At 25.4% G+C, this 17,239-nt stretch overlaps 2 protein-coding genes across 4 annotated transcripts in view; one reads left to right on the top strand and one right to left on the bottom strand.

The window, feature by feature from the left end:
- Nucleotides 1-2,027: 2,027 nt before the first annotated feature.
- Nucleotides 2,028-10,383, bottom strand: LOC100573970 (ubiquitin carboxyl-terminal hydrolase 8). Of its 3 annotated transcripts, XM_029489414.1 has the most exons (16): nt 10,095-10,383; nt 9,712-9,816; nt 9,428-9,649; nt 7,395-7,649; nt 6,988-7,322; nt 6,714-6,928; nt 6,541-6,630; nt 6,371-6,469; nt 6,212-6,298; nt 4,603-4,833; nt 4,330-4,434; nt 4,049-4,270; nt 2,664-2,797; nt 2,417-2,605; nt 2,209-2,330; nt 2,028-2,134 (listed from the first exon to the last, which is right to left on the bottom strand). In XM_029489414.1, exons 2-15 carry the CDS (start codon nt 9,807-9,809, stop codon nt 2,234-2,236), a joined length of 2,379 nt encoding a protein of 792 aa, XP_029345274.1. In that variant the 5' UTR covers nt 9,810-9,816; nt 10,095-10,383; the 3' UTR covers nt 2,028-2,134; nt 2,209-2,233. The 3 variants fall into 3 exon arrangements, with proteins under 3 accessions (XP_029345274.1, XP_003243820.1, XP_008181992.1); XM_003243772.4 differs by having other exon boundaries at nt 2,028-2,330; XM_008183770.3 differs by having other exon boundaries at nt 2,028-2,330; nt 6,392-6,469.
- Nucleotides 10,384-11,327: 944 nt separating this feature from the next.
- LOC115034021 overlaps nt 11,328-17,239 on the top strand; it is a 147,675-nt gene continuing 141,763 nt past the window's right edge. Inside the window, exon 1 of the mRNA XM_029489037.1 lies at nt 11,328-11,892. Coding sequence (XP_029344897.1) covers nt 11,828-11,892 — 65 coding nt within the window. The 5' untranslated portion in view covers nt 11,328-11,827. The remainder of the gene's footprint in view (nt 11,893-17,239) is intronic.

Below are 17,239 nucleotides of genomic sequence, written 5' to 3'. Positions count from 1 at the left end.
TTTTTTTTCAATTAAATTAAAAGTTAAGTTAGTAGACATTTTTGATACATCAATTTAGTTTAAATTAATTAATAATTAATAAGTTAAGTTAATATGAATATCTAATAAAAAATGCATTTATGAGGTAATATTTAATAAAATAAGTGAATATCTATAATTCTAATGATTATCCGATTTTGAATATAATTAGTGGCATCGATCATCGATGTCTTCATACGGGTGACTAATGTTATCCATATATTAAATGTATAAGTAACTTATTATTACAATATATTATTAGTTTTTATATTTAAATATAAATACGAAGTTCTTTGTAAATATATCTTATTTTTTTTTGAAGTTAAACTTCTTTACGCATGGTAGTGAGGAAAAAAAAAGCGAACGGGCGGCCGTACGAACGCGAACACGGACATTTTCTTTTTATCCTGTATATAAAATTTCTACCAGAAGGAGTGCTTCGATTTCAACATATAGTACCTTATCTTTTAACAAATTGGATCAAGATGGTACTTTACAGAGGTCATTTTCCGATTTTCTCAATAGTTATTTAATGCCATGGGAAAAATCACCGAAAAATCACGAAAAAACGCTCAAAATGAGATTTTATTTTCTAACGTTTTGTTTATCACCATAGAAACGAATAAAAAATTATAATATTATAATATTAATTCAACTTACATGATAAAATAAATAATAACAATATAAAATATTCAGACTTACAAACAATCATTAGAATAAAAAAATCAAAAAAAAAATCTAAAAAATATAATTAACATTGTTTCTTTTTTTCTTTATTATCCTCATTACCCCAGTCTATCCATGCCTTTCTTTCTTTTTCACTCACTCACGTGTACCATTCAAAAGAAGTTTCACTTCCCGCGCGCGTACTGGTAACACACACACCCTATTCTGATAATATTTCTATATTCTGAGAACTTATAACTAATAACTAATAACTATTAATTGAATGGCGAATATAAACTGTATGTAATAAATAAAATATTTTTCTGGATAATAGGAATATTCAAAATTAACTTAATTGGGAAAATAATATTTGTTGATTTTAAGTTCAAAAGGAGGTAAATAAGTTAAATTAAAGTTAAGTTATTAGAACACCAAACTAGTAAGTTAAGTTAATAAGTTAAAATTAACTTAACTTCTAACTTATTAACCTGTTAATGCCCAGCCTTTATTAATAACTAGATAACCTGCATACTTTGTTTGGTAGTCGAAAGATTATATTGCTTTTATCGAATTATCGTTTACGATTTTATATTATAAAGAAACAAATCAATGGGTACCTAAGCAATCATTCATGAGATGTATATTTTATGAGCATTCCAAATTTTTGGGGCTTCGTAGAACTTTCTTAATATAAGGGCTCAACGAACATAAAAGTTGGAAGACCACTGCCACATACAGCATAATATAGTAGGAAAGTAAAGGAAACTTTAAAGGGTGGTGATCAATTCCTCCCTTAATCAAATTCTAAACATACAGCTGAGAGGATATTATAATTGGCTTTAACAAGTATTATTGTTATTATTATTATTATTACTACTACTACACGTCCATACTACTACTAATACTGCTATTAATAATAATAACTTATTTTTATTTCAAGGTCACATGATTTTTGGCTATTTATTGTTGTTTACATTACTATATATTAATAGGGATTAGAGACATTACATTTTCGTAACAAAGTTGATATTATGTTCCCAGCTTGAATTTTAGTAGATATCTATGTACTACAAATTATAATAGTTATTAGTGGTGAGCCACTGAACGATAATGAAAATAATTTGTATTACTTGTATAGTTGTATAGATATATAGAAAAATTAATAAGTACCAAATAATTATTATATTTTAAGTGTATAAAAATTATGAAATTGGATATGTTAGGATTTTTGGCGCGAACAAAGATAATGTATATTATATATTTTTTAACTATTATTTTACTAGTTTATTATTTAGAACTCAATTATTTTTTAACGGATTGTCAAAAAAAAAAAGCGTAGGACATAGGTTAATATTGACTAAAATTGTTGTATACAAATTGTAAAAAAATATAAGATATTTATAAATAAATAATTTAGTGTAGGTAGTTTGATATATCAACAAATCAACATCTAATAACAAAAATAATTATACATTGTAATAAAATATTTCTTTGTGTACAAAACGCAAATAATACTATACATACATGTTAGTTTTATGAATTAAAAAAATTAATTTTTCCGACGATAAAATAAAATATAAGCTTCCGGAGAACAAATTGTTGAAGAATCAATTTCGTACACCCGGACGTCATCAAACTTATACCATCTGTAAAAAAAAACACATAGATAGTGCATTAGAGCATGTCAAAAATATTTAATTTTAATTTAAAATCTTTAAAACTATATGATTACTTGTTTATTGAATTTTTAAAGCAACTAGCTGTGTAATGCCCACCATCAAGTGATCCAGAATGATTTGATACACCATATAAATAGTACTTCCAATTACGGTGTTCTAAACCATTAATAAAATTTGACATATCAAGATTCATTTTGGGGAATTCAACATTTGAATTTTTTTTGTAACCATTGCTTGAAAATCTAAATAATTAAATAATCAGTATAATTGAATTAAAAACATAAAAAACCAATAAAATACCTTTTCAAATGTATGATTAAGTATGGAGGAAGTCTCATTATGTCTAATTTTTTTGTAGCATCTCTGTTTCGTTTACATTTTGGACAATGCCAACCACATATTGATTCACCATTCAAGTACAACTGAAGGCAATCCTAAAACATTATATTATATTATATTTTTATTTTTACTAGCTATAATCATAATTTTACTTTAAATATTTAAATGATTATTAATTTTTGTGTATTTTAAACACAAAATAGTTTGTAGGTATATTAATTGTATTTAATTATAAATTTAAATTAACTATTTACAGGGACTAGGAGTCTTAATAAAATCTTGTTGGAATGTCTTGGAGTAAAATAATTTCAGTCAATTTAATTGCAGAAATTAATCATTTTTGAGCTATTTGCTAATTTATAGTTGTATAAATATCATTTTATGTTTATCTTAATTATTTAATGGGAGTTGGTCAAATTTTATGAAATCATTTTTTTCTTTAAAAGATTTGTGTTCTGTCCATAGCTATTTGAAAATATGATAAGTTGTGTAAGCTTATCACTTGACTGCGTATGTTTTTTTGCCGTTTTTACCCAGTGCATATGATAACAGAAAAATCAAGTCTTCTAAAAACAAATTAAAGAAACTGCTTGTAACGACGTGTTTATATTTAAAACATGCGTTTGATCTACGTTAAATAATAATAAAATAACATTCACCCACCCGAAGGAAATAATAAACTATTTATTTTAAATATATATTGGATGCAAAATGGCGTCAAACACATTGCTGATTGATCCTTATGACGCCAATTTGCGTTAGTACAAATTCAACTTGTGAACTGACTGATATCATATTATTATGTTTAGGGTTTCTATAATAATGTTTTTTTTATAATCACAATTCATTACAATTATTTAAACATAATAATAACTTTAAATATTTATAAAAACTACGGTTTTTATTACAGCACATATTTTAAAATTTAATATGCTAGATTTTCTAAATTAAATTGATAAGAAGAAAGTAATTTTACTTTTAACAAACTATTTGAAAAATAAATTGAATTTTTAAATGTTTAATTAAAATAGCTATGTAATAATTACTTTATATTTTAAATTTTTATCAAAATAGATTTTCTAACGCTATGTTATTCAGGTATTTTAAAACTTATAGTAGATAAAATGTTAAGTATAATTATAAATACTAAGAATAATCATGTAAAAATTACATAAATCACTATGATAAAATAAATTAAGATGCATAATTCTTTATTTATTAAATGATAATCATTAATTACAGTGGCAAGGCGTGAGTCTTTAAGTCAGGGAAATGTTGAAAAAAACTGGTATACTGACAATATTGATACTTATATTTAAACAATATAAAAAGCAAAAGTAACTTACTGAAAGAGTACATTTGTTACCCTCAGATGGCAATGGTAGACTAAGACTTAAAAATGGTTCAAAAGTAACAGACTTTTCAAAACATGTATCACAAGAAACTGTTGATTTTTGTTGACCATAAAAAAGTTGTTGGATAATAGAATTGTTTGCTTTAGTCCAATTTCCCCAATCTTCTTCGCCTGTTTCTTTTGAAGCACCTAAAATAACCCTATTGTCCTCCGGCTAAAAATAAAGATAATATAAATTATAAGCCAATAATGGTTTATGTGATAATATTTTACTTGATTTAAATCATCGTGAAGCCAATCCAAGAGAATGGTTAAAAACTCATGAGAGTCTTGTTGATCATAATGTTTGAACATATCTTTATATTCTCCAATTGTATCCTAATTTTTTTTTAAATGATTATTTTGATATATATGTAAGCACATTTTTTAATTTTAATTTATGCAAACTTAATACTTATATTATAAATAAAACAATTTATGTAATATAAATATATCTTTTAATTTACATATAAATTATATGTTGTGAAATTTAATAAATTTACTAACCTTAAATTGTTGACTCTGAAACCCCCTACCAGATTGTGACCACAAGTTTTTAATGACATTACTAAATTCTTTGGCTACTAAACCTTTTGTTCTACTTTTATAATTTGTGAAATTACTATAAATGTTTATGAAGTATTTTACAAGATCTTCAGTGCTACTTAAACATTGCAGTATTGAATTCATATAACATGTGTTTCCTAAATTTTGTAATCCTCGTAATCCATCTCCTCCCTAAAATGTCAAGAAACAAAAAATTTAAAAATGAATATGATGCAATTATAATTGTTGGAAATTATAACTTTGAACCAGTAGCAGTGTGAACTTGTTTTATTTGAAAGACAAAAACTTTGATTGACCTACTTACACATTTACCTCAAACTGACTTAACTTAGTAGGTACAAAAAAGTTCAATATTTTAATGAGACATCAATTTCATTAAAAGATATATTTTGGAATATCAATATCGTTTGGTTTAGTGCGATATTTAATCACAATATTGAAAAAAAATTTAGGTATTATTATTCTGAATTATTGATAAGTCAAACAAATTGTTTTTAAAATAAATTATACAAGTTCTTTGGCGTTAAATCATCTGGTAAGCGGTAACTCAAATACCCAATGGCCAGTAATTAAAAATTAATTTTGATTGCGATAACAATGTCCGAAAAAAGCACAAATATCAATATAGTATTAGTAAAGATATCTGTGGAAAAAAGTTCATAATATCGATATCGTTGAAGAAGCCAAGACTATGAATATAACCAAATCAAAATTACTAATTTATTTCTAATAAAAAAAAAAAAAAAATTGACAGCAAAATAAAAAATACTGCAGCTGTACCAAATTTGTAATTTAAGAAGTATTCATAGTACATATTGAACATCATAGTATAAATATTGCTATGATGGGTGATTATTTTAAAATAGAACACTAATTATAAAATTATCTTAATAACATTTGAAATATAGTATATTATCTTTTAAATTATATATTTGATAAAAAATTTTTTTTGACAACATACATTTATAATTAAAAATATTTTGAAGCATAACACATCTTGTTTTAACTTTAAATAATTAGATACAAACACACAACTTTAATTTAAATATTCAATATTTAAAAAAGTATATTATGAAAGTACATTTTGTTAAAAATATTCATTCTGCCAAAAAAAAAATATATATATCAAATTAGGTACAAAAACCTAAAAAATTCTATAATAAAAAGAATTCTTAAGCAATAATTGATATCATCAAAGGATTTTGAGCTGTAAGTCTAGCTGTAAGTCTTTTACCATTAAATACAAGACTATTCAAAATGATGAATCAATGAAACATAAAAACCATTTTTAATGTAGGTATTTGAGTAAAATGACGGTCCCGAGGATATATTATCATTGTTCCATTGGTTAGAGCAGAGTTACTACCCAATGACTTATAATTTAAAAATAATCCTAAAAATATTTTTTTATTTATTCCATTAGTCTATCCACAGTTTGAGAAAATCTGAGTATTACAATAATGAGTGCCATACTTTAAAATAATTACCCTATATATTCAAGTTATTTTGACTACAATAGATTAAACATAATATAAAAAAATTATCTTACAATGATTTTTGTTCTAGAAACTATTAATAGATCATCTGATGGTTTGGTAGAACGGTCTACTCGTGGAATTGAATTCAAATCTGTGTCCTAAAAATAAATAAATAGTATTATACAAATAAGATAACATTTAAACTAAAAATACAATATTAATGATAATACTTGATTTTTATATTCGCGTACAAAAGAATCGACATTTTCCAAAAAGTTATTTTCTAGTGATAATCTTCTATTTTCTAGTTGTTCAATATTATTTGGTAACTATAGAAACAAATAGTAGTTAAAATAATTTATTAATCATATTCTTAAATTTATTTTATAGATTTCAATACTTCATTATTTTCGTCATCTAATTCGTCATTATTTGTATACAATGGTTTAATGATTTCTGGGTTCATAAATTGATTAATTTTAACATGTGGCTGCAAAGTATAAAATACATGTTTAAATTAGTTGATTTAATCTAGGTATTTTATTTTTAATTAATTATCTTGATAGTTAATACCTTTGTAGATCTATCAAAAATGGGTAATTGTGGTTTGTTAATTGGGGTATGGGTTAATTCCTGAGAATCTATATCTTCTTCACTGGAATAATTGTCTCTATGATCCAATTTTGATTTTATATCTGTTGTTAAACCATTATGAAAAGTTGAATTAAATTTTAATCTGGCCAAATCATTCTGTACAGTGCCTAAAGATGGATATTGAATCTGCTTATCTAATAATAATAAAAAAATATTAAGTTTAGTTAAAATAATAATCATTAATATTCATTACTTTCAAGTTCTTCATATTCAGGTTCTGGATCTAATTCTATATCCGAAAGAGGTTCAACATCTTTATTTGATTTTAATATAATATTTTGGGTAGTTTTCCATGGACATAAGTGATTAAAATCTTCATAACCTCCTCTGAGAAACTTTACTTTTTTGCTATTGTCACAAGTTGGATCCCATTTAAGTAAGGCATTTTTGAGATTAAGCAATCTTTGATCATCATCTATATCTTCTGTCCCTTGATCTAATATAACAATATAATTATAATTGTGTCTATTCGTCCATATTTCTTTAAATTGATCTTCTAATTTGGTTGTTAAAATTGCAGGTGTTAAACTAAAAATTATAATTATTTTTCATTAATATAATGTACTTTACATTATAATGGAGTTAATGATGTATTTTTACCCTAGAACTAAGTTTTCTTTTGGTATGTTAATTACATCACAAGAAATAATTTTATTATTATTAAAGATATCTGATGGTCTTGTATCAAGCAAACAAATCTTTTTTTTATCTGTATTGTCCAACAGATATAATAAGTTTTTATTAGTTATTGTACTTTCAAACTCAAAATTTAACTTTTCCTCAAAACGTTTTCTGTTTTGACTAGAACGTTTATTTAATTTATTATTATCTTCTTCTTTTGTTTTTTCATTATACCTGAAATAATACTATCATTAGCTTATAAATAATTAAACACTTAAATATATTTATTTAATTAACATAAATTTTAATTAGGTTTAATGGCTAACATACCTAATTAGATTCCATAACTTATTATATTTAAAAAATATTGTTTTGAGACGACCAGGATATTTTTCACATAGCTTATGCTAGACTTTAATGCTAGCAGGGTCTACTCTACTATAAATTTACTTATAAAAAACTTTAATTTTATTTTTAGTATTTATGCATTGACATTAAGATCAGAAGTGTCAACAATTTTTGAATATGAATGTTTTATTTTTAAATAATTATGTAATAAGTACCTAGATAAATAATAAAATTAATTAATATTAAAAAAATTCCTATTGGAAATATAATATAATACCTAAAATATATCGTTTTAGAATGATGTTTACGTTCATTAGAATATTCGATTCTAGAATTTAAAACGTTTATAGGAAAAAATATTTCAGAAAATTTAATTTGAGTACATAATAATATTATAGATACTATAGATTAGGCTCTATGTTTATCAGTCAGGCAGTCAGGACATGTTTGATTATATATCCATATTATGTATATGTATATAAATTAATGTATGTCTGTCTGTCTGTGTCCATATTACTATGGCAACCATTTATATATTATTTTGAGATTTCCAATAGAATTTTTTGTATATAAATGGTTGCCATGGTAATATACTAATATGTAAACCATATTATTCATATAGAGTTGGCATTTTTAATGGGCAACAAAGTGCACGGGATCAGCTACTTGTATATATATATATATAGATAGATTAGACCTCAGAAGATAGGTTAATTTAAAAAGGGAGAGTACTAACCCCGGGAGGTGCTCAAACAGGGGTTTTGAGATTTTCAAAGGAAATTTTCGCTCATAAATGGTTGCCATGGGTTTTGAAGCTATTATAATAATAATTATTGGTTGCCAGGCTAGTTATATATATATTACATATAGATAAAAAGAAAGAAAAATTATGAAAAATCTAATGAATAAACCTAACATTAACCCATTAGCGCCGGAATTTTTTTATTTATAATTTTAACCAACATTTTGTTGAAAACATAATATGTTATATCTTAAAAATGATTGTGAAAAATCTATGTTGCCATATGGCAACGCACGGCGTTAATGGGTTAAAATTTGTCATAAAAAGTGGCAAAATGTTATAAATGTTTTATCAAAAAAATTTTACGATATTGGATTTTCATCGGTAAGTTAATGAATTTTCATCTATCAATTTTTTATATTAGGTTGTTATTCAAAAACGATTAACCCTAGACACTTTACTACCTAAGTGTTAAAAATGTTCAAACATTTTTGACTCTTTTTGAGCTTTTATAGTCATGAGTAATTTTTATAATTTTGAATTATTTTTCAGTTAGAAATTTATAAAAAGTTTTCTTTTCATAGCTAACATAAGAAATTTTAATAGAAGGTCCCCAACAAGTTTTTCTACCACTATCAAAAAGAAAAAGTTTACCGGAAAGTCATGCTATTTATAGCCATGAGATTTTCATTAATATTTTTTTTAACTATTAAATTTGATTATTACAAGTATGTTAGGCTGACACAATGTCTCCTCACAGGATAATTTTTTGAATACAATCATTTATTATTGAATTCAAATATAACACATCCATAACAACATCGACATTTACTGTATGGGAGAGTGGTACCCCTTGTCCACCTTTTTTTTTTAAACTTGAATTTTCACAATTGCATTTAAAATTAACAACAGAAAAACTTACCTTCTTTCCAAACTTTCTTTAATATAAGTCAGCATTTTTAAAGCTTTTTTAAAATTATCTTTGTACATAAGATCAATATAAGTTTTATCATTTGTAAAAGTTTTTTTCATAACTTGTAGAATTTGACAATATTTCATTAAATAAATATATACAACTTCTTCATCATTTTCATTATTTGCAGTCATGGCTTTTTCAAATAACAATTCAGCTTTTTTATTTAGCCTGTAAAAATTATTATTAATGTTACATTTAATGTTTGTTTTTAATTATTAGTTCATACGTACGATATTACATCCAAATTCTTTAATTTATCTGGTATTTCTGTCATACTATTTAAATCACCGAGACACCTCGCTATGTGAAGGTCTTTTTTATTTCTCATGATTTGTCTAAATATTATATTATACATCAATACTATTGTCTATGACATCTTGAATTATTATACTAGATATTGCAATGTTAAAAGCATAGGCGCAAATAGCGTTTGAGATTTGGGGGGGGGGCTATAGGGCCTTACTTTGATAATATTGAATAAGCTTAAAACAAAATGTAGGAAATGTTTGGGAGGGCTATGGACATTTTAGGGGGCTTAGCCCCTAAAGCCCCCCTCCTATTTGCGCCTATGGTTAAAACTTAAAAGTAATAAGTATTGAAGGACATTGCTTACCTTTGGTTTTGATGAGGCGTTTTTAAGTCTTTATATAATATGTCCTTTTAGTAATGATATTCACAGTACTTATTTTCAGTACTTACTGCAGCCTACGATCTTCGAAATCAATTATTTTTGAGATATTAATTTGCAAGCACGAACATTGCATTGGCATAAGCCCGAACAGTAGGGTGTCAAAAAATATAAATAATAAACATTAAACTTATGACATTATCAATATTTTTTCAGTAGCTATCTACTAAGTACAAATGTACAATAATTAAGTACATAGACAGTGCCTCTGAAGTATTTGGTATTGGTATCTAGTATCTACCACAGTATTACGAACGTGATAAATGAAGCACTGACCTTCTTACGCTGTGGCGAGATCTAGCGCGATCTTGTGTATAATTTATTTACTAATTCCCGCGCATTATTAATTCGTAACATAAAGCTGTTCAAAATTCAAATATTATAATTATAGTATTTAATATTTATTATATTTATGAAATACTTTCTATTACCCAAATACTTTACTATTTATAGTATTTAAGTGGTATTTAAATACTTTTAAAAAGTATTTTTTAAAACACTGGGTATAATAGTGTATACATTATAATAAATTATAATTATTGTTATTATCTTTTGAGTCAATACCACCAGTGAGAATACAAGTTATCATGGTATAAATAGGTAGTAGCTTAAAACTAATTTATGTAATTTGAAAATATCACTAAGCGTATAGTAAAATTGTAATATACTTTAAAAATTTCATGTACCTATCCATAAATAATATTTTTAAATATTATTACTAACAAAAACCGTTGATTAGGTATGTTTATATATTTTTTAATTTTTTGGTTACCTACAGTATGAAATACTTATGAGTTATGAGAAACCTTGCTTTAAGTTTTCAATCCTTAGATATAAAAATTGAACATTTGTATCTACTAATTTATTTGCAAACCATCGTGATTCTGATGAATTTTGTCAAAATTTAAACTTAAATTGTTTTTTAAAAAAAATCGTAACTATCTATAGTATTTTTGAATTACTATTACCCATAACAATTTATGACAAAATTTAAATTACATTTTCAGTCTTTTTTACAAAGTAAAAAATTATTTATTAAGAAAAATCAAAAAAAAAAAAAAAATCGAAAATTTCTCATGCCTATAAAATACAAATAGTTCAAAAAGAGTCAATGAAAATGTTATCATGTAGAATTTTATCTTATATGAAAACTGTTTGTATAAACTTTCTTTGAAAATTTAAAGTAGACATCTACGGTATATTCGTTGATATTCGTTTACAATGATTTATCATTGAATTCAAATTTAACACACTACAGTGACTTCTTCAATGACGAAGTGCTCTCAACACCTACCATATATATAGGAGTGTGATACCTTCTATATATTTTTATTATTATTTTTCAATTAAAATAATGAGTTGGTTTTATAACATATGTGATCTCATGGAAACAATAATTATCGTATATTTTGTTTCATACCAGTTATTAATATAAATATATTATAATATAGGTACACCAGTATATTGATATACGGTTTGATGGTGGTATTTTTTGTTTGTTCAAAGGTAAATGTTATTGCTGAGCCAAGTTTTTTTTGTCATTACGAGAACGTGTTCACTAATTATATCGAAGTAATTATTATAACTATGCATTTTATGTAAATAGTTCCTATGTAATTTTATACCATTTTCGCGTATAGACTCCTATTCAGTATATAATGTGTCGTATAACACCACTCACAACAACTAATTATAGTTACCTACCTACCAGCCATAAAATAAGGTAAGTGCTCACCAGATATACCTACATTAAGGATCTATCATAAATTATCTACCTATAAGCAACCTCTGTACTAACTATAGTCATTAAGAAATAGATAATAAATTAATAATTATCTATATCGTATAAACGTATTTATCAACCATCTTGAACCTGTAATATATTATATATATACACAAAGTCTAAGAGTTTTATAGATATTTATCACATAATATATATACATATATATACTATATACATATATATAGTAATATAACATCGATAAAATATCACAGAACGTATTTCAACATAATCATAGATTCCAAAATTATCATATAATTGTATTATTACCACGAACTAAGATATTATGATTTTAGTGTCATTCAAATTTAAAATAATAAAATGTATATTATACTATTATTATAAAAGTATTTAGTGGATCCAAACGCATACCACTGGGCTATATATAATCAATGTTCAGATTAGATAAGTATTTTTTTATCTAGATAAAGATAAAGATAATGCAACTCAAATGTATCTAGATAGAGATAAAAGATAACTTAACTCATATTTATCTAGATAAAGATAAAGATAAATACTTTTTTATCTAGATAAAAAAAAGATACAATTATTTTTTAAATGGTTATAAATTTTAGTATATTTTAGTTGGGCACTAGGAACATAATAATAATTATAATGATATAAATAAAAATAATTAAATTATTTATGAACCATAAACTTTGTTTGAGAATCTGTATATATATTTAAAAATTTGGTACAATTTCGTGATATTTATCAATAAAAAATGTATCTAGATGAATTTATTTAGATAAGTAGAAAAATTATCTAAGATGAACGTTTAGATACCTACCTTGTAACTATTTATCTAGATAAGATAAAAGATGAACAAATAATTATCTAGATAAATGTATCTAGATAAGTCCGAACACTGTATATAATAGGTCCATTTTGGTAAATAATTTCATTTATTTCTTGAAAAATACGGGTCGGGGCCTCGGAGGCGATCGCCTCCTAGCTGTCTGGGCCAGGCCGACACTGCCAAGAATATTATTGCATACACAGATATAGATATTATTTGTGTTTTGATCAAATTTATTACATAGAATTAAATGCTACATAAGCATTATATTATATTCAACTACCTATATTATTAGTTAGCAATAAACTGAAATACATTTGGAAGTTGCCTACCTCTACTTATAAATATTCAGGAGACTGTACGTCTGTACATAGATAAATAATTGGTTCATTAATTTCCTAAAGCATAAGGAGATACAGCAAACTGTTTTGATGGCATTTAAACAAGTTTGCGGTCTCGACTAAATGTGTATTAGTTATATTGTTATAGTATTCAAAAAATAATTGACACTTAAAGTTAAAAGAACATATTATTACGATTAAACAAATCCTACTCTGTCATTTTTAAACTTAGGATACCAAAATTAGTGGACGACTTGTAATTTAAATGATAATGGGGAAATAATATGAAACGTGTCTCATCTAAAACTTATCGCTGTAATTTACGTGTACAAAATACATCCGGGGTCTTGTCGGCATTTCCAATTAAATGACTATTATATCCCCCACTGCAGACCAAAATATATCCAAATAATATTATACTTAAACTATTAAAATTTTAAATTATTAGGTAGGTATGTAAGAACAATAATGGTTAAATGCTAACAAAGTACCTGTCTACCTGTGTATCTTTTTTCATAAATTATTGATAACGTATAGGTATTTTGATTTAGGTTTATACCAGTTAATACAGTACAACTATTCAATACGACGTAGGTATATGTGAAGGTTTAGTGTTATTTACATTTAGATCGATATTATGGTCTATGAAGTATGAGTACATTTATTACAAATGACCCATAATCCAAATATTTAGTTATCTACCTATATATTTTTTTATGTCAATTTATGTGTTATTCTTTCTAACAATACATATTTGATGTGGTTCATAAATGCTATTAAACTTAAACGTTGTCATCTACTTTTAATCACCTATATTCATTACCTACTATAATTTTATTATACGTACCTATGTACCTATTACCGTACGCCCGAATAATAATGTTAAATGTATAATCTAAAGTGTTATTAACACATTGAAATAAATAATCTAGTAAATTAAACATATTATCATAAATAAGTAATAATGGTACCAGGGCCGTACCTAAAATGTACGGGGCCAGGGGCATAACTCTTTTAGCGGGGCCTATAAAAAAATATGATGTTTTCCGCACAAAGGCAATTACATTTTATCTACCAAGTACCAACAGAAAAATTGTTTTTATTGGAGATGTCTTGTTGTTGCTCCCAGGTCATCATTTATTTAATACACTATACAAAAGACTATTCACTTTCATTACCCTAGTGTATACTGTTCAACTGTAGTCTGTGGGTATAAGTATTTCGTATAATTGTACGTTAATTTGATTTAATTATATTTAATTAATAATGTAATATTCACTTGTGGGTTAGATCATCTAACTTAGATGATACACCTTGATTTTTATTTATTTTTCGCACACAAAGAGTCTATGACATATTAAATAACCATAAACAAATTTCTTAATCCAATTAGAAACAATATACAAGAAACAATTATTTTACTACTAAACTAATAAAGTTAAGTAGGTATTCAATTTTATTTCCTCTTATAAAAAAATCCTATTTGAACATATACATATTGTGATGTTATGTACAGCAATCTTTTCTATTGGTATAATTCATGCATATTAAAAATTAAAATGGATATCTTTTGATTGAATTTTTTCATTATATTATTATTATTATTTTTTTTATTATTAATAATATGTAATATTGGATCCAAGAGATTTTCATCCAAATATAATTGTACAAATATTTAGTTTTGATTGAGTATTTTTAGGTATGCATCTATAAAAAATAATGCTGACACAACATCATTAAGTCATTATAACTAAAAAAAAAATGGGAAAAGTAGGTAGGTAACCATTCTGCTGTTCAGTAGGAATCGAATGTCATTATTGAGAAGGTACCTAACTATAATAGATGTATTCAATTTAAATACATTTATAAATCATTGCATACATACAGTGGCGTAGCCAGGGGGGGTTTGGGTATTTAATCCCTCCCATTGACATTTCCCTCCTAATAAATATAGTGTTTATAGGGTTCGGGACTTTTTACAAGTTATAAATTTGTCTTATGAAATGGCGAAATTAAATACAAAGTTTGAATTTGCATATTTGTGTATTTTTTAACTTAAATGTGGGTACATACAATTTTCGGGAAAAATTATATTTGGATAACATTGAAAAATATCTTAAAAAATATTATGTTTGGTTAGATAAAAATAGGCGATAACTTTGAGATTTGGGGAGGCCGAAGCCTAATACCATAGAATTATAAAATTTAATGAGCTTGAAAAAATCAAGTAATTAATGTTCGGGAGGGGCGGAGGGCAGTTAAAGTTGTTGGTGGAGCTTGACTACAGTTGGACCTATATTCGCATATGTAAGATTTCATAAGTCTCTTTGTGACAAAACTGTGTTTAAACTATAATTGTAGATTGTACCTACGAAAAAATAAACATCAGTAGATATAGGTACGTTGTCGTTTATCACGGTGTTCGCATATCACGTTATTTGTTATTATACTTATTTATTAACCTAGTATTCCATGCCAGTATTTTTAAAAATTAAGTTGCTATTTATTTACTTATTTATTTATTTATCAGGTTTATATACCTACTTATTTTTTATTTTTTTATTACCTAAATTGCAATATGTTTTATGAATTATGATTTTTTAAAAATAATATAAAAATTAAAAATATTGCTATATAGTACATATATTTAAGCATATTTTGAGAATTTTGACTGCATATTTCGATAATTTTTAGCGCAACAAGTCAAGAAGTCCTGAACTCTAAATTTATTTATATAGGTACGAAAACTGTAAAAAACTTGATTTTAATCAATACCTAACCCCCCCCCCCCCCCACTATTTCATAATCCTGGCTACGTCACTGCATACATAAAACAATTCCGAGTGGAGATATTCTGTCAGCTAATTACCATAAAATATATTCGCGATTTTGACAAAATTGTTAATTTCAAATAAGTATTCCAGATATGGGATGCAGCTAAAATGTTAAATTTAAACAGAATTCAAAGATTCCAATCGATCACTTTGTGCATAATAACTAAAGCCCCTTCTACGTACCCAACCATATACCATATATTAGTGGACCCCAGGTCCGGACCCCCCCCCCCCCCCCCTTGGCTTATGTCATAGTTTTATTTTTATTTTTAAAAGTTTCCGTAAAATGTTCATCGAAATTTATTGATTAGTTTGATTATTACTTATTAGTTATTGGATTAGATTTGGAAATTCGGTATTTTGTTTGATAACACGTCGAATCCGATAATAATTAATTGACATACATTGTAAATATAAATTTAAAAAAGGTGGGCAAGTGGATGTCGCTATGCTGTATAGTAGGTTACAAGTGGGCCACTGTATAATGGATGGTATTAAATTTGAATTCTATGATTTAATATCATTGTATAAGAAAAACGATTCTGAGCAGAGACGGTATGTCGGTCTAGGTACAAGACATATTGTATACTTATATCTATGGTATTTAAAAAAAATTTGCCTATAATATACACAGGAATATCACAATATCCATTAGGTAGGTACTTATAACGCGGTATACATCAACAACAAACCGTGATACTATCATAGATATATAATAGTATACTTTAGAAGTTTCAAGTACCCACGAGTAATATTATACAATCACAACAAAATAACTAAAATAGTTATTCTAGGTTTTTTAACATGTAATTTCGTCCAAATTTGAACTTAAAATGACTATAAAAATAAACTGTGCTCATGTATTTTTTAGATTTTTTGGTTTCAGAATTAACTACTTACCTACGTGGAATCTTGTTTTTAATTTTCAATTCTTAGGTATAAAAGTTGAACATTTTATGAATTTTTAACTACAAAATAATTATTCAATTTTAAATTTGATAAATTTTGTCAAAATTTCAACTTCAAATGCTTATAAAAAAAAATTGTGCATATGTATTTTGAATATATTTCAACTGCTATTGTAACAATATATCAGAAACCTTGCATTAAATTTTAACGTTTTTTACCCAACAAATACAATTTTATTGATATTTATAGAAAATAAAACTAAAAAAATTGAAAACTGACAATGTCCGTAAACAGCTCAAAAAGAGTGAAATTATTTTCAAAATTTTATCGTGTATAGAAAATGCTAATATAGAAATTCAGTAGAATTTTCAAGTATCTACTGTCATTCGGTTTTTATTACAACAAAA

The sequence above is a fragment of the Acyrthosiphon pisum genome, chromosome A2, assembly GCF_005508785.2.
Source record: "Acyrthosiphon pisum isolate AL4f chromosome A2, pea_aphid_22Mar2018_4r6ur, whole genome shotgun sequence".
NCBI classification, from domain to species: Eukaryota; Metazoa; Arthropoda; class Insecta; order Hemiptera; family Aphididae; genus Acyrthosiphon; species Acyrthosiphon pisum.
This window is presented reverse-complemented; position numbering and strand designations above follow the sequence as displayed.